Source organism: Lissotriton helveticus, chromosome 10 (genome assembly GCF_964261635.1).
Source record: "Lissotriton helveticus chromosome 10, aLisHel1.1, whole genome shotgun sequence".
Lineage (NCBI taxonomy): Eukaryota > Metazoa > Chordata > Amphibia > Caudata > Salamandridae > Lissotriton > Lissotriton helveticus.
Window position 1 is genome coordinate 1,180,101,052 of NC_136071.1, and position 17,037 is coordinate 1,180,118,088.

At 42.7% G+C, this 17,037-nt stretch overlaps 1 protein-coding gene across 1 annotated transcript in view; it reads left to right on the top strand.

Annotated features, from left to right (window-relative positions):
- Nucleotides 1-10,041, top strand: part of COLQ (collagen like tail subunit of asymmetric acetylcholinesterase) — a 452,986-nt gene extending 442,945 nt beyond the window's left edge. Inside the window, 1 exon segment of the mRNA XM_078662856.1 lies at nucleotides 713-10,041. Coding sequence (XP_078518982.1) covers nucleotides 713-782 — 70 coding nt within the window. The 3' untranslated portion in view covers nucleotides 783-10,041.
- Nucleotides 10,042-17,037: the final 6,996 nt, after the last annotated feature.

The following is a 17,037-nucleotide window of genomic DNA, read 5'->3' on the forward strand; positions in this document are numbered from 1 at the left end:
GCTACATACATTGGTAACAGGTTCCGAAGATAGAGCCAACTTGTATTCTGCCTATCCTTTATTGCCACATCTGTTAAATAGTCTTATTTCATTTGGTTGGATTCTTGATGTCTTTCTCATCACAGTATTCTTATCATGCACTGAGGGTCAGACCCTCCCACCTGCGGAGCCCAGACTGACAACCTGATATCTGGACCCACAACAGAATATGTTTATCGGTCCTTTGCCCTCGTTGTATACGGGGTATATGCCGTTGTGACTGTATCTACGTTTGCGATTCTGTATCCATGTAGGAAAGTCACTGGAACATTGGTTGCAAGTGACAATGTTTTTGGTCAATAGCTCAGGAATAAGATTGTAAAATGGCTCACAGGCTAAGGCTTGAGGCACGCCCCGATGATAGCTTGTGGGCGGCAATAGTGTTGAGAGAGCACAAACCTAGTGGGAGTGAACAGGATCAATGGTGTCGCAGTTGGCTAGCAGTAGTAAACTGTGTACTGCATGAGGCCTGTTAAGGAAGATAACTGGCCCTACAGTAGATACTCAGTGCTAAAGTGCTAGGACAGAACTAATGCTTTTGTGCTTTAACTGTGGGGTTTGGGTCCTGATGAAATGTTATGAAACAGTAGGAAGGTTCCTGCAGGCATACTAATGTTCATGATGTGAAATGGTGTCATAATTACTTCCTAACCCAAGTGGTCTTCTCCTGCAGGTCCTATGGGCACCTACGCTGCACCAACTACTGCTACATAGACTCTACACAGTGTCGTTACTTCACCTGAGTCGGAAAAGTGGAGAAAGGTGGGCGCCCCGCGCCTTGCAGCCAGGTCATTGGGTGCTACCTTGAAGTAGAGCAACAAGGGTGAGCGATTTGCAAAACTAAATAAACCCAAGTGCAGCATGTGTGCGGGGAACAGTGAATCTCCTGGTTGAAGACTTCTGTCTGCTGCCGATGGCTATCCTGAGATCCGCCCTGGGCGCGTCCGGCTGGACGGATAACAAGGACCATTGCATCCCGTCTTAACGGAACACGCTGATCTGTGTTAGCCAGAAGAACTTACTTTTTTTTAAAATGCTGAATAGACAAAATAGATCAATGAAATTGCTGGGAAGCGTATTTTCAATGAACAGGATTCATATGCTAACCTGACAACCATACCTCGACTGAACACTGTTAAAAACTGGCTATGAACCTTCAGGTACCTTCACTCTCTTTTCCCCCAAAAAACATTAAGCACTTCCTGGGTCAGGGGGCGCTGTGTTGATGGAGAAGGGGGTCACCATTGTTTCTGTTTATCTTTACACATAATGTGAAACTGGAATGTGACATTACTATATGTGCATGAAAAACGGCTGGCCTGACATGCAAAACACGGAACCAAACAACGTCATCTCTGTGGCGCGCACTGCAACATTGAAGAGCGGATCCGGGAATGGAGCCGCTATCCTTTATGTCACGGCCAGAGGAGAGACAGCTGGGACTAGAGCCATGGAGGCCCACTGGGAGCACTGAGGAAAGGGAGTTAGGACTGTGTGTGCGGTGGAGTTGGATCTGTTGCCGGTGTTATATTGCAAAAATGTGTTATAGCGCCGTATTGCCAGGAGCATGGCTTATTGGATGTGCCATATGACCATGACTCAGCCACATCAGTGGCTTGCACGCTTCATGTTATTACTTATAATGGAAAACTCAGCATGAAGACACTCAAAGGCTACCACGACTGGTAGAAACTGGATCTAAGTGGACACAGAAGTTGCTGCGCCTGGAACACACCACTGCTAGGGTCAGCTTGCAGCCTCATCTCCACATACTCATGCCTACTATCTTTCTCACACCTCAATTCATCAGCCCATTATTAATTAGCACCTCCTGGCTTCCTCATACTCTATTTGTACTACACACCAAAAATGTATTTGACTATGCCACTCCTTCTTTACTCCCTGGAGCCGTCACCACACCCCAATATACCACGTCTAAAATTCAGCCCACCCCTCTGCCAGGTCTGTTTCCCTTTTCAACCCAAACCTTTTCTACCTCCTCCAGCATTGAATCCCAGTCCTTTGCTACAGCTTCGTTTCACCACTCCTTTCCTGATCCCTCACACTTCAATAATGCTCCTCCTCTACTATGTCCAGCCTTAATCCCTACTCCATCTAAAATACCTTCAATGATACATCAACTTCTATTCTACCACATTATTCTACTTGTTAACACACTCCTCCACCACTTCCTGTGTTTAACCCCACTCCTTCTCTACTCCTAGTCATCAATACACTTCTTTCCTGCTCCATTTCTTGCTCATTTACTACCTGCATTCTTCAGTTTCTCTCATTCTCCACTACCTCATTTTTAACCCCATGACTTCTCTGTGTATCACTGTTTATTTCCTACATAGATCCTTTTGTCCTGCACCTTCTCTACCTCTTGGATTATAAAATCGCGAGTATACACTATCACTTTGGGTATTTGGTTCCACTCTTGTACCACTTGTAGTCATCAATCCACTCCTTTCCTACTCCTGTTCTCTTGGATACTACTCACTTGCTGCCTTCTCCAGTCTTCAATCACTTCTTCAACAGTGTCCCAGCTCAAGCCTTCTCTACCACTTCTCCCAGTCCAGACCCTCTTTTCAAACCACTTCTTGAATACCCCTTCCAGTCTTTAGTTCCAGCCTACTTTGTAATGTAAGGCATTTATGACCTGGTTGTTGAATGATCAGATCTCTACGCAGAAGCTAGCAACTCCAGTGCCTTGAGCTCCTTTCGGGTGATTTGCCACGCTTTATAAATGATACTTGATTGATTGATACTAAGCAATTTTAATGAATTGAACCACAAAACATCACACAAAAATACACATTTAAATTTTAATGGGAAGGTTATAGCTTTTCTAAATTCAACGAAGGACACCCACTGTTCATACCATATTTTGTTTGATGCACTAGACTGCCATGAATCATTCGGAGGACACAAACTTAATTTGTAACCTCAAATTTCAAATTCCTTCACATTTAAAGAACTTTTTACAAATTTCAATTTTACATTTTGCCTTTTTATTGATGCACTCTTTAATAATCTGTTAACATGAATTTATTTAATGAATTTTCTAGGCAATCGCAAACCCCCTGAGTAGGCATCCTGTACCACCGGTTGAGAACAGCTGACCTAGAGTATTTCATCCAAATTCTTTTGTACCACTTCCAATTATTAACCACCTCATTCACTGCTGTTTTCAAAATGTAACCTCCCCTTTCCCTACCAATTCCAGTATTTGATAACTTCATTTTTCTACCACCTTCTTTTCAGCCAAGCCCTTACGGCATGATCGCCAGTCGTCATTCCTTACCATGACCAATCTTCTGCCAACTACTTTTGTAGAACTTGCGGTATTCAGTCCAACATCTTGAAGATAAGTCTAATTGTCATGCCAAAGAGTTCTGTAAAATATATTTTTTTCTACTCCACTGCACCATCACCCCTAGTGCTCAAGCACACTTTATAACTTCAATTAAAGTTTCATTTTATAGAACTGTATTTTCTCTTCCATTAGGTTTTCCTTTGATTTCTTTTTTGCTGACCTGAAATGAAAAAAAACGAATAAAAGATCCTTTCCCATTTCCCTAACCCTTCCCACATGAATGTTCATGTTATTACCAAACTGTCCTCATAGCTGAAATCTCCATTTCAACACCATTTACTTCGCCCCCCCACTCACATCTCTCATGTTGGCCTGCTACTTCGCTTGCATTTGGGTTCCTGCCACAATTATCATGTCATGCCACTTTTTTTTATTTTTAACTAGCTTCTCCTGGTCAATGCATGTTTTCTAACATCCCCTCTTCCACACCACTGAGCTCTATTCCTTGTGTCAGCTTCACCCACCATTTATGTTGTCTTATGTCCCACTCCAGTAGACCTAGTAAATAAGATCTGAATCATTTCTCCCCTCATTGGTCCTTATTTATGTAAAGTAAGCATGACTTACCTCTTATATTTACAACCACCACTTGTATAGTATGATTTCACCTCTGCCCTCCACACTTCCAGTTCTTCATATGCTGCATTCTTTTACCTACACCTCTCTCTTTCTCTACTTTGTAAAGTGGCTCCATTATAATTCTCTCTCTTTGTTCCTCACCTGAACTCCTTTTGGTAGAACTTTGCCAACATGAACCATCTCTCAAGTCTACCACTATTTACCTCTCATGTACTGAGCTGTTGCCACCCAAAGACTTCTTAAGCTACTGCTACATACCTCCATCTTACTGTCACATACCATTAAGCACTGTAACATACCTGCAGCCTGCTGCAAAATACCTCTATGCTACTTCAGCATACTTGAAAGCTACAACAACATATCTTAAGTCTCCTGCAACTTACTTCTATGCTACTGCTGCATACCTCTATGCTACTGCTGCATACCTCTATGCTACTGCAACACATCTTAAATCATCTATTGCAACATACTTCTAAGCAACTGGTAATGTGTCTGTTGTAAATAGGATGGCCACAGATGACAAGATACTTCCAGTTGATTACATGTAGATTTATTGTAGGACACAGCCAAGCACACAACCTCGCCAGCTGACCAGACCACCAACTGACACTAGTGGAATCCTCCAGGTAGAAGTCAGAACATACATAGGCATTGTGGTAGACAGAGAACAAGAAAACACAAAGAAAGGACTAAGACAAAAGACAACCATATTACATGAAGAATCAATGTACAACACATCTCCCTCCTTTATAGAAAAGAAAAGAAATAAAGGAAAACAAAGATTACAATACAAAAGACTGCAACGACAACCACAAAGACAAACGAGTATTCAGAGACACAGGAAGAAAAGAGAAGAGTGAGGTGAAACAAAACACTCAAACAACACCTACCCCATGTTGTACAATAACAAGATAAATCCGAAATATCATTACACTCCATTCCCCTCCCTTAGAGATTGGGAGAAACACAATATACCCCAAGAAAGTTAAAGAAACCAACAGTTCCCTTTTTACGGACACACAGACAGTGTAAACAAGACCCCTCAAAATAAGGAACAACATAAGAAACTAAGCCTGGTAAATAACACAACTTTCCTTAAACAGGGTATACCTCAGGATAGACAACCAGGGAACTTACATGGCCAATGACCAATAAGAGCAGCACTAACACTACAACCTATTTCAGAAAAACGTAACCAGTCAACCTGAGAACTAATATAGGTATTGATTATTCACCAACTCCACACCCTCCAAAGTAGGCTACACCACACGACAGCACAGGATGGTTAACCTGGAGATTGACTAACTACCAACACTATTTCTCCAAAGAAGGGTACAACACAGAGTTCAAACCCTGAAACCAAACCTATAGCATGCCCTACAAAGAGTATACCATGGGTACCAACAGGCCCCACACCCTCCCCAAAGAAGGGTACACCAATGGGTAAAAACACCACCATAGGAAAGTACAACAACAACAACTCTCACAGGTTGCACATGGAACTTATACACCAACATGCCCTACATAGGGTATACCATGGGTACCTCAAAACACTTTCCACACTGACCCCCAAAACGCTCAAAAGGTTAAACACACCAGGAAAAACACATAAGCCCTCCTAGATAGAGTACATCGGAGGAAATGGCCCTGCAGACTAGAATGAGACACTAAATGTTAGTGCAACCTCATAATAAAGAATACAAAAGGAGAAGAGACCCATGAAACCGTCATCACACACCTGGTGTTGATCTCTCACAATCATGCAACATTTACTAACAATTTCGGTGACCTAACCACCAACAACACAACAAAACAGGGTGACAAGAAACGTTGCAAAAGGTTCACAGCTTGGAATTTATACTCTAAAATGCCCTACATAGAGTATACCATGGGTACCGACTGGCCCCACCCCCTCCCCGAAGAAGGGTACACCATTGGGTAAAAGACACCGCCATGTGAAAGAACAGCCACACACTTTCCACATTGACCCCCAAAATACAAGCTAGAACAAACGTTGCACAAGGTTCACACCTTGGAATTTATACCCCAACACACCCTACATAGAGTATACCATGGGTACCGACTGGCCCCACCCCCTCCCCGAAGAAGGGTACACCATTGGGTAAAAGACACCGCCATGGGAAAGAACAGCCACACACTTTCCACATTGACCCCCAAAATACAAGCTAATGAGCTGCCTAACAACAAGACACAATAGCTCGTAGTCCTGGTTCCTCTTGGAACCTCTCTGTAACAACTCGCTGTCACAAATCCTTAGACCTGGAAGATCTTGAAACCCTTCAGTCTCAAATTTACCTCTTGAAACAGGGACTTTAACTTTCTTCTTTAATCAACTTGAAACATCTCTGTCAACATCGTTCCGACACAGAATCCTCACCCTGCTTCATTGACATACTTCCGGACTCACAGTCCCAATTCAGATTTTACCAAGTTTTGGAGTCACCATCAGTACAATCTCAGTCCCGGCCACTTGACGGTAAACATTGTCCTCTCCCAGCTAGACTCTTGAATCCATGTCTCTTTCCGGTCCCGAGACACCAGATAGGTTTTGACTCTACCTTGTTCACCGACCCAGTTCAGAACTCACTGTTCCTGTTTCGGAGTCTCTAGACTCCACGCCACTATTCTGGACTCCTTCACTTCTCCTTGACATCGTTTGCCCTCTCCTGTTTAGATGCTAGAATCTTTGTCCTTTGATATTCTTCGTCCTCTCCCAGTATCATAAGCAATGTAAAGAAATTCATTTTCCTTCTTGAAGCTTTCACTCCAAAAGATGGATTCGTCCATCCCTGCTGTAGATCTTGGAACCTTTTTTTTCCAAGAACAGGCTTACTTCATGTCCAAACTCTGACTTAGGACCACTGTTCCCGTTGTGGACTTTCTGTCCAGACACTCACTTGGAACTTTTGTCCCCGTTGTGGACTTACCGTCCAGAGTCACACGTGGATCCTCTGTCCCCATTGTGAACTCACCGTCCCGAGTCTCACCTGGAACCTCTGTCCCTGTTGTGGACGTACCGTCCAGAGTCTCACGTGGGACCGTTGTCCCCGTAACTTATCGCCAAGACTCTCACCTGGGACCACTGTCCCCATTATGGACTTACCGTCCACAGACTCACATGGGACCAGGACCTTTGTCCCAGTTGTGAACTTACTATCCAGAGTCTCACTTGGGACCTCTGTCCCCGATGTGGACCTTCCGTCGAGACTCTCACCTGGGACCTTTGTCCCGGTTGTGAACATTTTGTTCATCTTGCAAACTTGACTCTACTTGCAAGACCATTGTCCATGCTCTGTTTTTTTTTTCAGGCTCTTCGACCATCTTCTAATTGTGTGGGACTTTATTTCTGTTCTAGATCCTCTGAACAGCCTCTGCTCCTTAACTGATTTGTGCTTCTCTTTCTAGCTCCTGGATGCACTGTACTTTTTTTTTTTTTTTTTTGTGTCACACTTGGCTTCTTTGCCTCAGTTATGTACCCTAGTAATAATCCGCACATTGAAGTTTAACTAATTTTAATTTCCAGTTGGTAGTAAACAGCATAGGCAAAATGATCAAAATAATAGTGGCTTCACGAAACACAGTACATTTTCTTATGCTTGCTCACTGACACGTTTCTTATATTCTGCCAAAATATTAATAAATACAGGAAATAACCACTAGATGGCACTGTTGTTAAAGAGTTCACTGGAAAACAGCTCTTTGACTCCTGAATGGAATACACATTGAAATCGATATTCCTACATACAGCGTGAAACTGACAATACCTCATTTCTCCATATGTTTATGATTTCCGGCAGGCATCATTCTGAAACAAAACACACGCAGAACTCCTTTCACTTCTCTCACCGTCCACTTGATTTTTTAAGAGTCTTAAAACTCGTGGTGAGTTAATGCAGCTCTAGACACCGCCCTTAGAGAGAGTTGCGTTGAGTTCAGGAAACCATGTTGTCATGGAAACAAAACAAAAAAAACCACGGAGAATGGAATTACAAAATGGATACTTGACGCTGCGCAGTGACGTTTCACGCAGCACGGCTTTCGTGATGATGCACCCAGGCTTCCTCCACACGCTGAAATGACGCTGGACACAGAACAACACTTTAGAACAGACTGCTACTCCGCTGAGTCCCACAGAGATTCTAATGCGTCATCAGTAGTAAAACTGCCATGGTGAAGATCGGATCAACACGAAGGGAAAATAACGGTATTAACAAGCACTAAAGATTCACAGTAGATGAACTTGAACTTGTTTCTGCCGTTCGTGACTCTAAATGATTCATTTCATTTACAGATTAATGATCATGTGTCCACCTGATTCGCTCGTTTTTCCAGCAGCTGTGTCTTGAACGTTAAAAGTACTTAGTTAAAATCCATGCTGTTTCTCGTGTCAAACTCTTCATTAGAAGCATTACAGGAAGCAGAGCAGAGGATAAATTCTTTGGATTTCTTTCTAAACATTACTGGTTTATACTCATTATTGTGATGCGTTACCCCATCATAGGCAATTCCCTTAAATCTTTGGTATTGGCTGCAGCTGGTTGGGCAACAGTTTAGTTTGAGTTTTGCAGTAACTTAGAAAGATTTCTCAAAATAACAAGGCGCTCCAAATATTTTCAGATGGTTTTCTTCCTTTTCCACGATACTGTTAAAGGTTTCTGGTTACTTCACTGCTATTACTTTCCTACACCATACATCTTGCCACAGTTAAAATTGCGCCATACTGTCAGCGATGAGTAATATACTCACAGTTCTTTTCTTGCTTTAAATTTCTTTGAAATACTCCTCATACATCTGGTTTCAAACTTCTTTTGATGATATTACCGGCAGCAGATAGGTGAAGAGCAGTGGGTTCTTTCCGCGAGGTGTAGCTCAGGCTGTGTTAGATGGTTTCTTCTCTGGTCTGGTCAGCAGAAAACGTCGCCAAAATGTTGTAAATAGGATGGCCACAGATGACAAGATACTTCCAGTTGATTACATGTAGATTTATTGTAGGACACAGCCAAGCACACAACCTCGCCAGCTGACCAGACCACCAACTGACACTAGTGGAATCCTCCAGGTAGAAGTCAGAACATACATAGGCATTGTGGTAGACAGAGAACAAGAAAACACAAAGAAAGGACTAAGACAAAAGACAACCATATTACATGAAGAATCAATGTACAACAGTGTCATACCTCTGTACTACTGAAGAATACTTGTAAGCTACTCATCTCAAATGTAAAACTGACCTCAAATGCCCTGTAAAAACAGTACTAGAAAGTAAGGTGCTGCAACATACATTTAAGCTACTGCAATATACCTCTGAGCTACCATAAGTACCTCTCATCTTCTGCAAGATGCTCTCATCTGCTTCAACACAACTCCTCTTTCAAGAACGTACTCCTATAATTTCATACCTGAAGCCCACACCCCCTTACCTTTAGGCAACCTTAACTCAAGTATCATCCCCATCCTATTTTCCTCAACATATTCTCTCACAGTCAACATGCTCCCACTAGCACACCTGTATCATTTCTCTTTCCAGGTGTGTCTGTTGGAGTGGGCACATCATGTCTATCACCATCCTGCCTCCTGCTTTATTTATTTCAGGAATGTTTCCATGTCTTAAGAGATAACGATTGACTAATTGTATCAAACATTTTTGGCAGCGATGACATTGCCCATCAAACATTTTGCAGAAATCAAAAGAATGCCAAGATGAGTGCTCCCTTCCTTCGAGCAAGCAACACAGAAGGCAGGGCACTATGAGCTTTAAGAATTAGAATCAAAGAATGTTGCGGAGGCATGATGCTCGTGTGTTGCTGTGGTCACTGATTCAACCAGCACTTGCTGCAACAGAGGAATGCAAAGGTGGATGTGATGATTTCCTAATAAATATATATACATATATATAAATATATACATATGCATACTTATTCATGTAAATCCAGGTGGATATAGAAATCTGCTTTCTATGTGCATGCCCAAGATACTGGAACTAACAAAAGAAACACTTAATAAAGGATATTTACTTCGACTGACTGTGCTTTCTTGCCTGTCATTTTGGCAAAGCCTTCTAGGTCAAAGGCCTGGGAAACTCACCTAAGCATCTTACTAATACAGAGTTTTTAAGTGATCCACAGGCTTTCTACCCCTTTTCTGGTATTTCTGTTTTTAGATAGAATGTTACTAAATGATTGCCCATTAGGCTTGTTTTCCTGTTTGATGTGCATCCTTGGCTTTCCTTACTACATTGAAGTAGCATACAGTTTCACAAATCTTGCCCTTTTCTAAGGCACCACCTGAATTGGAGCCTTCAGGTCAGAAAAATCAGTTGCAATGCAAAGCCCCAGAACTTTTTAATAACTTTATTGCAAATAGGACTGACTGCAGCTATTCTAGGATTCCCTTGATTTTAACCCCTAAGCTGCTGAGGCTGTTCCCGCTGCTGCACTGCCCCATTTTTAGGTGTTGCCTAGGCAGCGCTTAAGCTGTCTCTTCGGGACATGCTGCGTTCAGTATGTGGGTTTTCTTTCTGCCTCTCGCTACCAATTTGTTAAAGTGTGTGTCGTTCGTAAAAACTTGTTACTCAATGATTCTTTTGCGTTCTGTGACCTCCCTTCTCGTGTTTTGCTCCTTCTCTGGAGTATTGGCCTATTGCGTGTATCCTTTTTCTGATGGGTTTTTCCTTTTGTGTTTGCTCAATTTTTTTGTTTTATTACAGAATGCACCGCTTTCCTTCATCAAAACCTAGCTGAAACCCAGATCAGTACCTTGCATAACCACAAGAGCAGTTGGTGCCTGAGGGCGTTGACCCACTGATATTTTGCCCCCCATTATGTGAATATACACTACAAAGTATTGCCTTCAGCTGTGGGCACAAAGGCATCTCCAAAGGGGGTGGGGGCATGGCTTCAGTTTGATAGACAGTCACACATGGGTAGCAGAGCATGGCACCTAGGCCACAAAGTGCGGATGTCATGTTGAACGGTTGCCTTTTTACAGCTAGCCGACATGTGCACTAAAGGCTTCACTCTACTGCACATTAGTGAGTGGGGTTGCTCAAGGCAGCAGAACCCCAGTCTCCTAATGAGCAGTGAGTTTGCCGACTCAAGCCAATCCTTGTGCTGCTTTCATGCTGTATAACAGCAAGAGAGCAGTGTATGGATTGGCTGAGCCACACAATTCCTGGGCCTAGTCTAGGCCTCTGGTGCAGAGTTTGTGCACATGGCACCACTGAAGAAAATAGAAACCTTATCAGGGGTCTCACTGAAACACCTTGGTCCTTTTAACCCAACAAAGAAGAAATTGGCACCAAAGCTGTAATATAAAATACATATTTATTAACCTCAGATGAGGGAGACTACGTCACACAGAACCCTTAGCAACTGAATGAGGTAGTCTAAGGAGTACAGAAAACAGGGGCCTTATATATGCTTAAGGTTACATAGTCAGCATAAGACCAAGGGGAGGTCCTGGCTCATGTAAGCCTGCAAAATGCTTAATATGGGCATGCAAGATCTGCTTGCTCAACAAAGTGGGAGGAGAGTTACTTCTCCATACAGCAGCAAAAATAGTCTGACAGTTATACAAGAGGAGCAGGTGCATTCTACTAGCTAGGCCCTTCTTAGCATGTGCAAGGCTCTGAAGAGGGAAACTGCACATGGTGAGCACATGGCGAGCACATGGCTACCTAAAATGGCTGCCAAATACAAAATGGATTTCAGCTCATGCTAACAAATCCCTGCAATCTTTAACAGATGGTCCTTTTAGCATGAGCTAAAGACATTCCTATGATCCAGTAGGAACATAGAAAATATTTGCACATTAATTTTCATAAATGTATCAATAGCCTAATTCATTGCTAGGTGGGCATTTTCCATTCTAAACATTTCATTAAGTGGGTATATATGAGGTATAAGCAGGAATACAAAGGGAACAAGGCATTGGGTCATAATTAACATGCAGATAGCAGAAGAGAGTAATGACCACTCTCATTAATAGAATTATCATTTTTCTAGTCCTAAGCAAATCCTAAAACCATCTAGTAAAAACATTTTCACTATACATGTCCATTTTCCTTTTATGAGGGCTAGAACATCAATTTAATACATTCAAGGAAAGGGCAAAGTCACATTTTTCAATTGCTCAGAAAAATGTTTTTCGTGCAGGATAAATATAACTAATGCAAATATTAAAGCAACTAAACAGATTATTACAAAAACAATCCTGGCTCCAAGGGACCAGGAGGATCACACAGGGCCATACGAATTAGGACAAAGAGCTGCAAAGGGCTGCTCCTCCTCAAAAACGGGATATCCAAAAGGGGTACATTATTGACAAAAAAAAAGAAGAAGTCCTTGGGGAAATTGAAGCCGCTGTATAACCAACCAGTGGGGAGTCTTCTCCCTGTGTACGTTTGAGCCTCACAGGCAGGCTCTTGTTGTTTCCACGGTGGAGCTGCACAACTCACAACTCAAGAATCACAGCCCAGTTTCAAGGAAAAAGTCTCTTCTTTCAGGATAGGGCAGTCACCCACCAGGGAAAATGCTCTTAGCGATCCTGTCCAGTGTCTCAGGCATCTCTTGACCAACAAACAAAGGAGCAAACTTGCATTCACTTTGGGTCCAGGATTCAGAGGCCTGATGCTAGGATCTCTGAAGCAACCCTTGTTTTAAAAGGGGTCACCTCAAGCAAAGCCTCCTCGCCATTCTGGTTGGTCTGTGACTCTCAGCTGGGCATCAAAAACTTGATCCACGATTTCTCCTTTCTAGTTTGTGACCCCGTCTTTCACCCAAGACAGTGGCAGGGGTACACACTATATCACAGGGCTTCAGCCTTCACTGAGGTCCTAGTTGCCAGCAATGCCTGTGCTGGTTTCCTTCACTTTGGCTTCAAGCTGGACTGGTGCTGACGCTGACTCCCCAGGCTGAATCTGATGTCCGGGCCCCTCTGGCAATGGTTGTAAGGCAGCAAATATCTATTGGTGAACAGAACAAAAGGTCTTTAAACAAGGCACAGAAACAATCTATCAACAGAGAGGATAGTCTCAGAATACTTCCTAGTCTTGGGACGCCCCATATATTAGCAAGGCACTCAAGAACCACTTCATTTATCTATGTGAGAGTGAAAAAAACAACAGCCTAGACCTATTGGCAAGTATAAAAGGAACTCTTTGGTGAACTGACAAGAGTAATACATCACCCAATCCCAAGCAGCCAAGGAAGTCTATATTCATTTACTAAACTCAGAGGAAAGGAGAAAAACAACACAGACATACCATAAATCCTTACATTGGCGTATTCCTGTGAACTAATCTGAAAACCCTCAAAAAAGGAAATATTCTACACTTTTGCTCATAAACTTTACATTACTTGTATAGGACTGCAGACACTTCTAAAATCAATCAATCAATCAATCACTGCATTTATATAGCGCACTACTCACCCGGAGGGTCTCGAGGCGCTTGGGGAGGGGGTGTCCGCTACTGCTCGAACAGCCAGGTCTTGAGCTGCTTCCTGAAGGCGAGGTGGTCTTGGGTCAGGCGGAGGTGTGTCGGGAGGGAGTTCCAAGTCTTGGCGGCCAGGTAGGAGAAGGACCTTCCTCCTGTGGTGGCTCTACGGATGCGGGGGACGGCGGCGAGGGCGTGGCTGGTCGATCGAAGCTGGCGTGTGGGAGTGTAGAAGTTGAGGCGGCTGTTGAGGTATCTTGGGCCTTGGTTGTGTAGGGCTTTGTGTGCGTGGGTGAGGAGGCGGAAGGTGATTCTCTTGTTGACCGGGAGCCAGTGCAGGTCTCTCAGGTGTCCGGAGATGTGGCTGTGTCGGGGGATGTCGAGGATGAGTCTTGCTGAGGCGTTCTGGATCCGCTGGAGTCTCTTCTGGAGCTTAGCGGTGGTTCCGGCGTAGAGGGCGCTGCCGTAGTCCAGTCGGCTGGTGACGAGGGCCTGGGTGACCGTCTTCCTGGTCTCGGTGGGGATCCACCGGAAGATCTTACGTAGCATGCGTAGGATGTTGAAGCACGACGAGGAGACGGCGTTAACTTGTCTGGTCATGGAGAGGGAGGAGTCCAGGACGAAGCCCAGGTTGCGTGCGTGGTCTGTTGGTTTGATTGCGCAGCTCAGGGCAGGGGGCCACCAGGAGTCGTCCCAGGCGGAGGGTGATGATCCCAGGATGAGGACTTCCGTCTTGTCTGAGTTCAGTTTCAGGCGGCTGTTCATCATCCACTCGGCTACATCTTTCATCCCTTCGTGTAGGTTGGTTCTGGCGGTGGCGGGGTCGTTGGTGAGGGAGAGGATCAGCTGGGTGTCGTCGGCGTAGGAGATGATGTTGAGGTTGTGTTGGCGTGCGATGGCGCAAGGGGGCTCATGTAGACATTGAAGAGGGTGGGGCTGAGCGAGGAGCCTTGAGGAATGCCACAGATGACTTCGGTGGCTTCTGATCTGAACGGGGGGAGGCGGACTCTCTGTGTCCTTCCCGCGAGGAAGGAGATGATCCATTCTAGTGCCTTCTCCTGGATTCCGAGGTTGCTGAGGCGCTGCACTAGGGTGCGGTGGCAGACAGTGTCGAATGCCGCGGAGAGGTCCAGGAGAATGAGGGCCGCAGTTTCCCCGTTGTCGAGCAGGGCTCGGATGTCATCGGTGGCTGCGATGAGGGCGGTCTCGGTGCTGTGGTTGGCCCGGAAGCCAGACTGCGAGAGGTCGAGGGATGATTCTTCTTAATAAAAGCACCTACATTGTATGCTTAGGACCATGCTCTCATGTTATAGGAACAGCAGGAAAATCTAAAACTGCTAATTTAACAGGAGTTCTTACCTATAAAACAATATTTCCTTAAAAAATGTCTGCTATGGATCACATGGGCATCTTCCCTACGTTCTACTTTTCATGATCCAAACTATACAACATCAGCCCTAATAAGGACTGACAGTTTATTTACATGGACTAGCCAATAAAAAACTAACAATGCCCTTTCAAAACTATGTAGCATGAGCATATCATACAATAATGGTGTTATCACCTAAGATTTGTAGAACAAAACAACCCACATCTAGTTCCCCTTAAAGGTCAAATAAGGGAATAGCAATCTAGACTACTCATCCTGTCATAATTTCATCAAACAGGATGGGCAGTAACATAACATATACATTTATTCATTTTATTAATGCTAACAATGTTTAAAACAGTATTACTGAATAGCCAATTAAATGTCTCATTGCTATTTCACAGACAACTTAGACAGGCTAAAAAAATATTAAGAAAAAGAGAGAGTAACATCTATTTTACCTTCCCTTAATTTGTAGAGGAGCCAGCCTCCTTCCCCCATTTTGACAGTAGGAAACCTGAAACAGGTTTCACTTCTGTCACCACTATCAACCCCTATTTGTAGCAACTGAGCATGAACAAAGCTGTAGGAGGTACATAGCACTTTTGAGAGAGCTAAAAAAAACATGAATACCCAAACCCCAATCCTTTTAGCAAATGTACAAGTGAAACATGAGGGCACATGAAGTCAAACTAAATTTCATTGCCTCAGCTTTTGTACAGTAATCCTCAGACTAAAAGCATTAGTGCAGTATAAATATATGGAGAAACTTTCTGTTAATCAATGTGCATATATACCATGATATAGTTTTCTATCGCATGAGTGCATAAAGTGCTTGCTTTTGCCAAAAAAAGTAAAACATTTCCTTCTCTCCCCCGTCGTCTTTCAAAAAGTTTGAGAGGTCAAAATGTCAAAGCAGACCTTGCTCTGGGAGCCCTGCCAGGCTTCTAAATATAGAACTGACTTTTAACTCTTCCCAGCTGTCCTATTCTGTATCCAAAGGTTCCCATGCGGTTCCCTAATTCAAAGTCACCCTTAAGACAGAAAGCTGGAATGCAGCCCCATTCCCCTGTTTGTCAGTTTAGAGTTAAGAGAATAACTTCTGCTGGTTTTTTATACATATTTTCAATTATAAGCAGTGTGCACTATACTTTTCTAGCAATATAGAAGTCAGTTGTTTGTATTATACCTAAATGTATGCATTTACTGAAGCCTAAGGCAGTTTAAAAGCTGCTCAGAATGGCAGAATTGCTTTTTAAATTAGTAAATTTTAACCAATTTTGACTTTGATATTTGGGGCACTTAAAATAAATATCCTATTTTTTTTGCATAATAGGAATCCCCAGAGTGTTCTCTAGATAGCCCAGGAGGGGGAAATTAGAAATATATCATATATACCCTTAAAAAATGAGTTTTGTACGCCTGCACAGAGTGATATTTCATATGCAAATTTCCTCATTATGTGGTACAACACAACTTACATTTAATTTTAATGCTAGGAGGTCAGTATGAGTATTAAGCTTTATAAATATTTAAAAACAAATTTAAAAGCACTTATTTTTTAATAATTTCCCCCCATAATTTTTTGTGTTTTAATAAACCGATCATTTTGATAATTCCACATAGGAAAAGCAAGCTTCATTCCTTGCCTATCATATTTAGACGCATTCATTCATAAGCCTAAGCACAGAAGCCTAACTTGAAACATGAAAAATTTTGCGCCACTTTTTAAAGGACAGTCATTATTTAACATCAGAACCACAAATGTGCTTATGTAAAAAGGGTTTAAGAAAGTAAATCCTTACTTTAAATGTTTTCCTGTTATCAAAAATAATTAACCTGATTTTTTTAACTATTTAAAACAGCAGTCTGAAATGCATGGTTTATACCATGTTTGCACTGAAAAAATCCTAGCTGAGTCAACATTCCTGTCTCTCCGTGGCCTACAATCAAAACGACAGCTGTTTTTCAGTGGTAGTTAAAACACAGCTGTTTGAAAGCTTTTTGGGTGTTGAAATGTAAGCATGGTGACAGTCTATTTAAAACTGAGGCATTTCAAGTTCTTAAATGTGTGTTTAGTTCAGCAACATCCAATTTACTCAGATGATGTGTTTGCCTGTTTATATCTAATACAATGTATCTAAGAAAAATGTTGTAACATTTCATAATTGTTTATTTATTACAAAACACACAATTTCATTTTTGAGGCCTATTTTA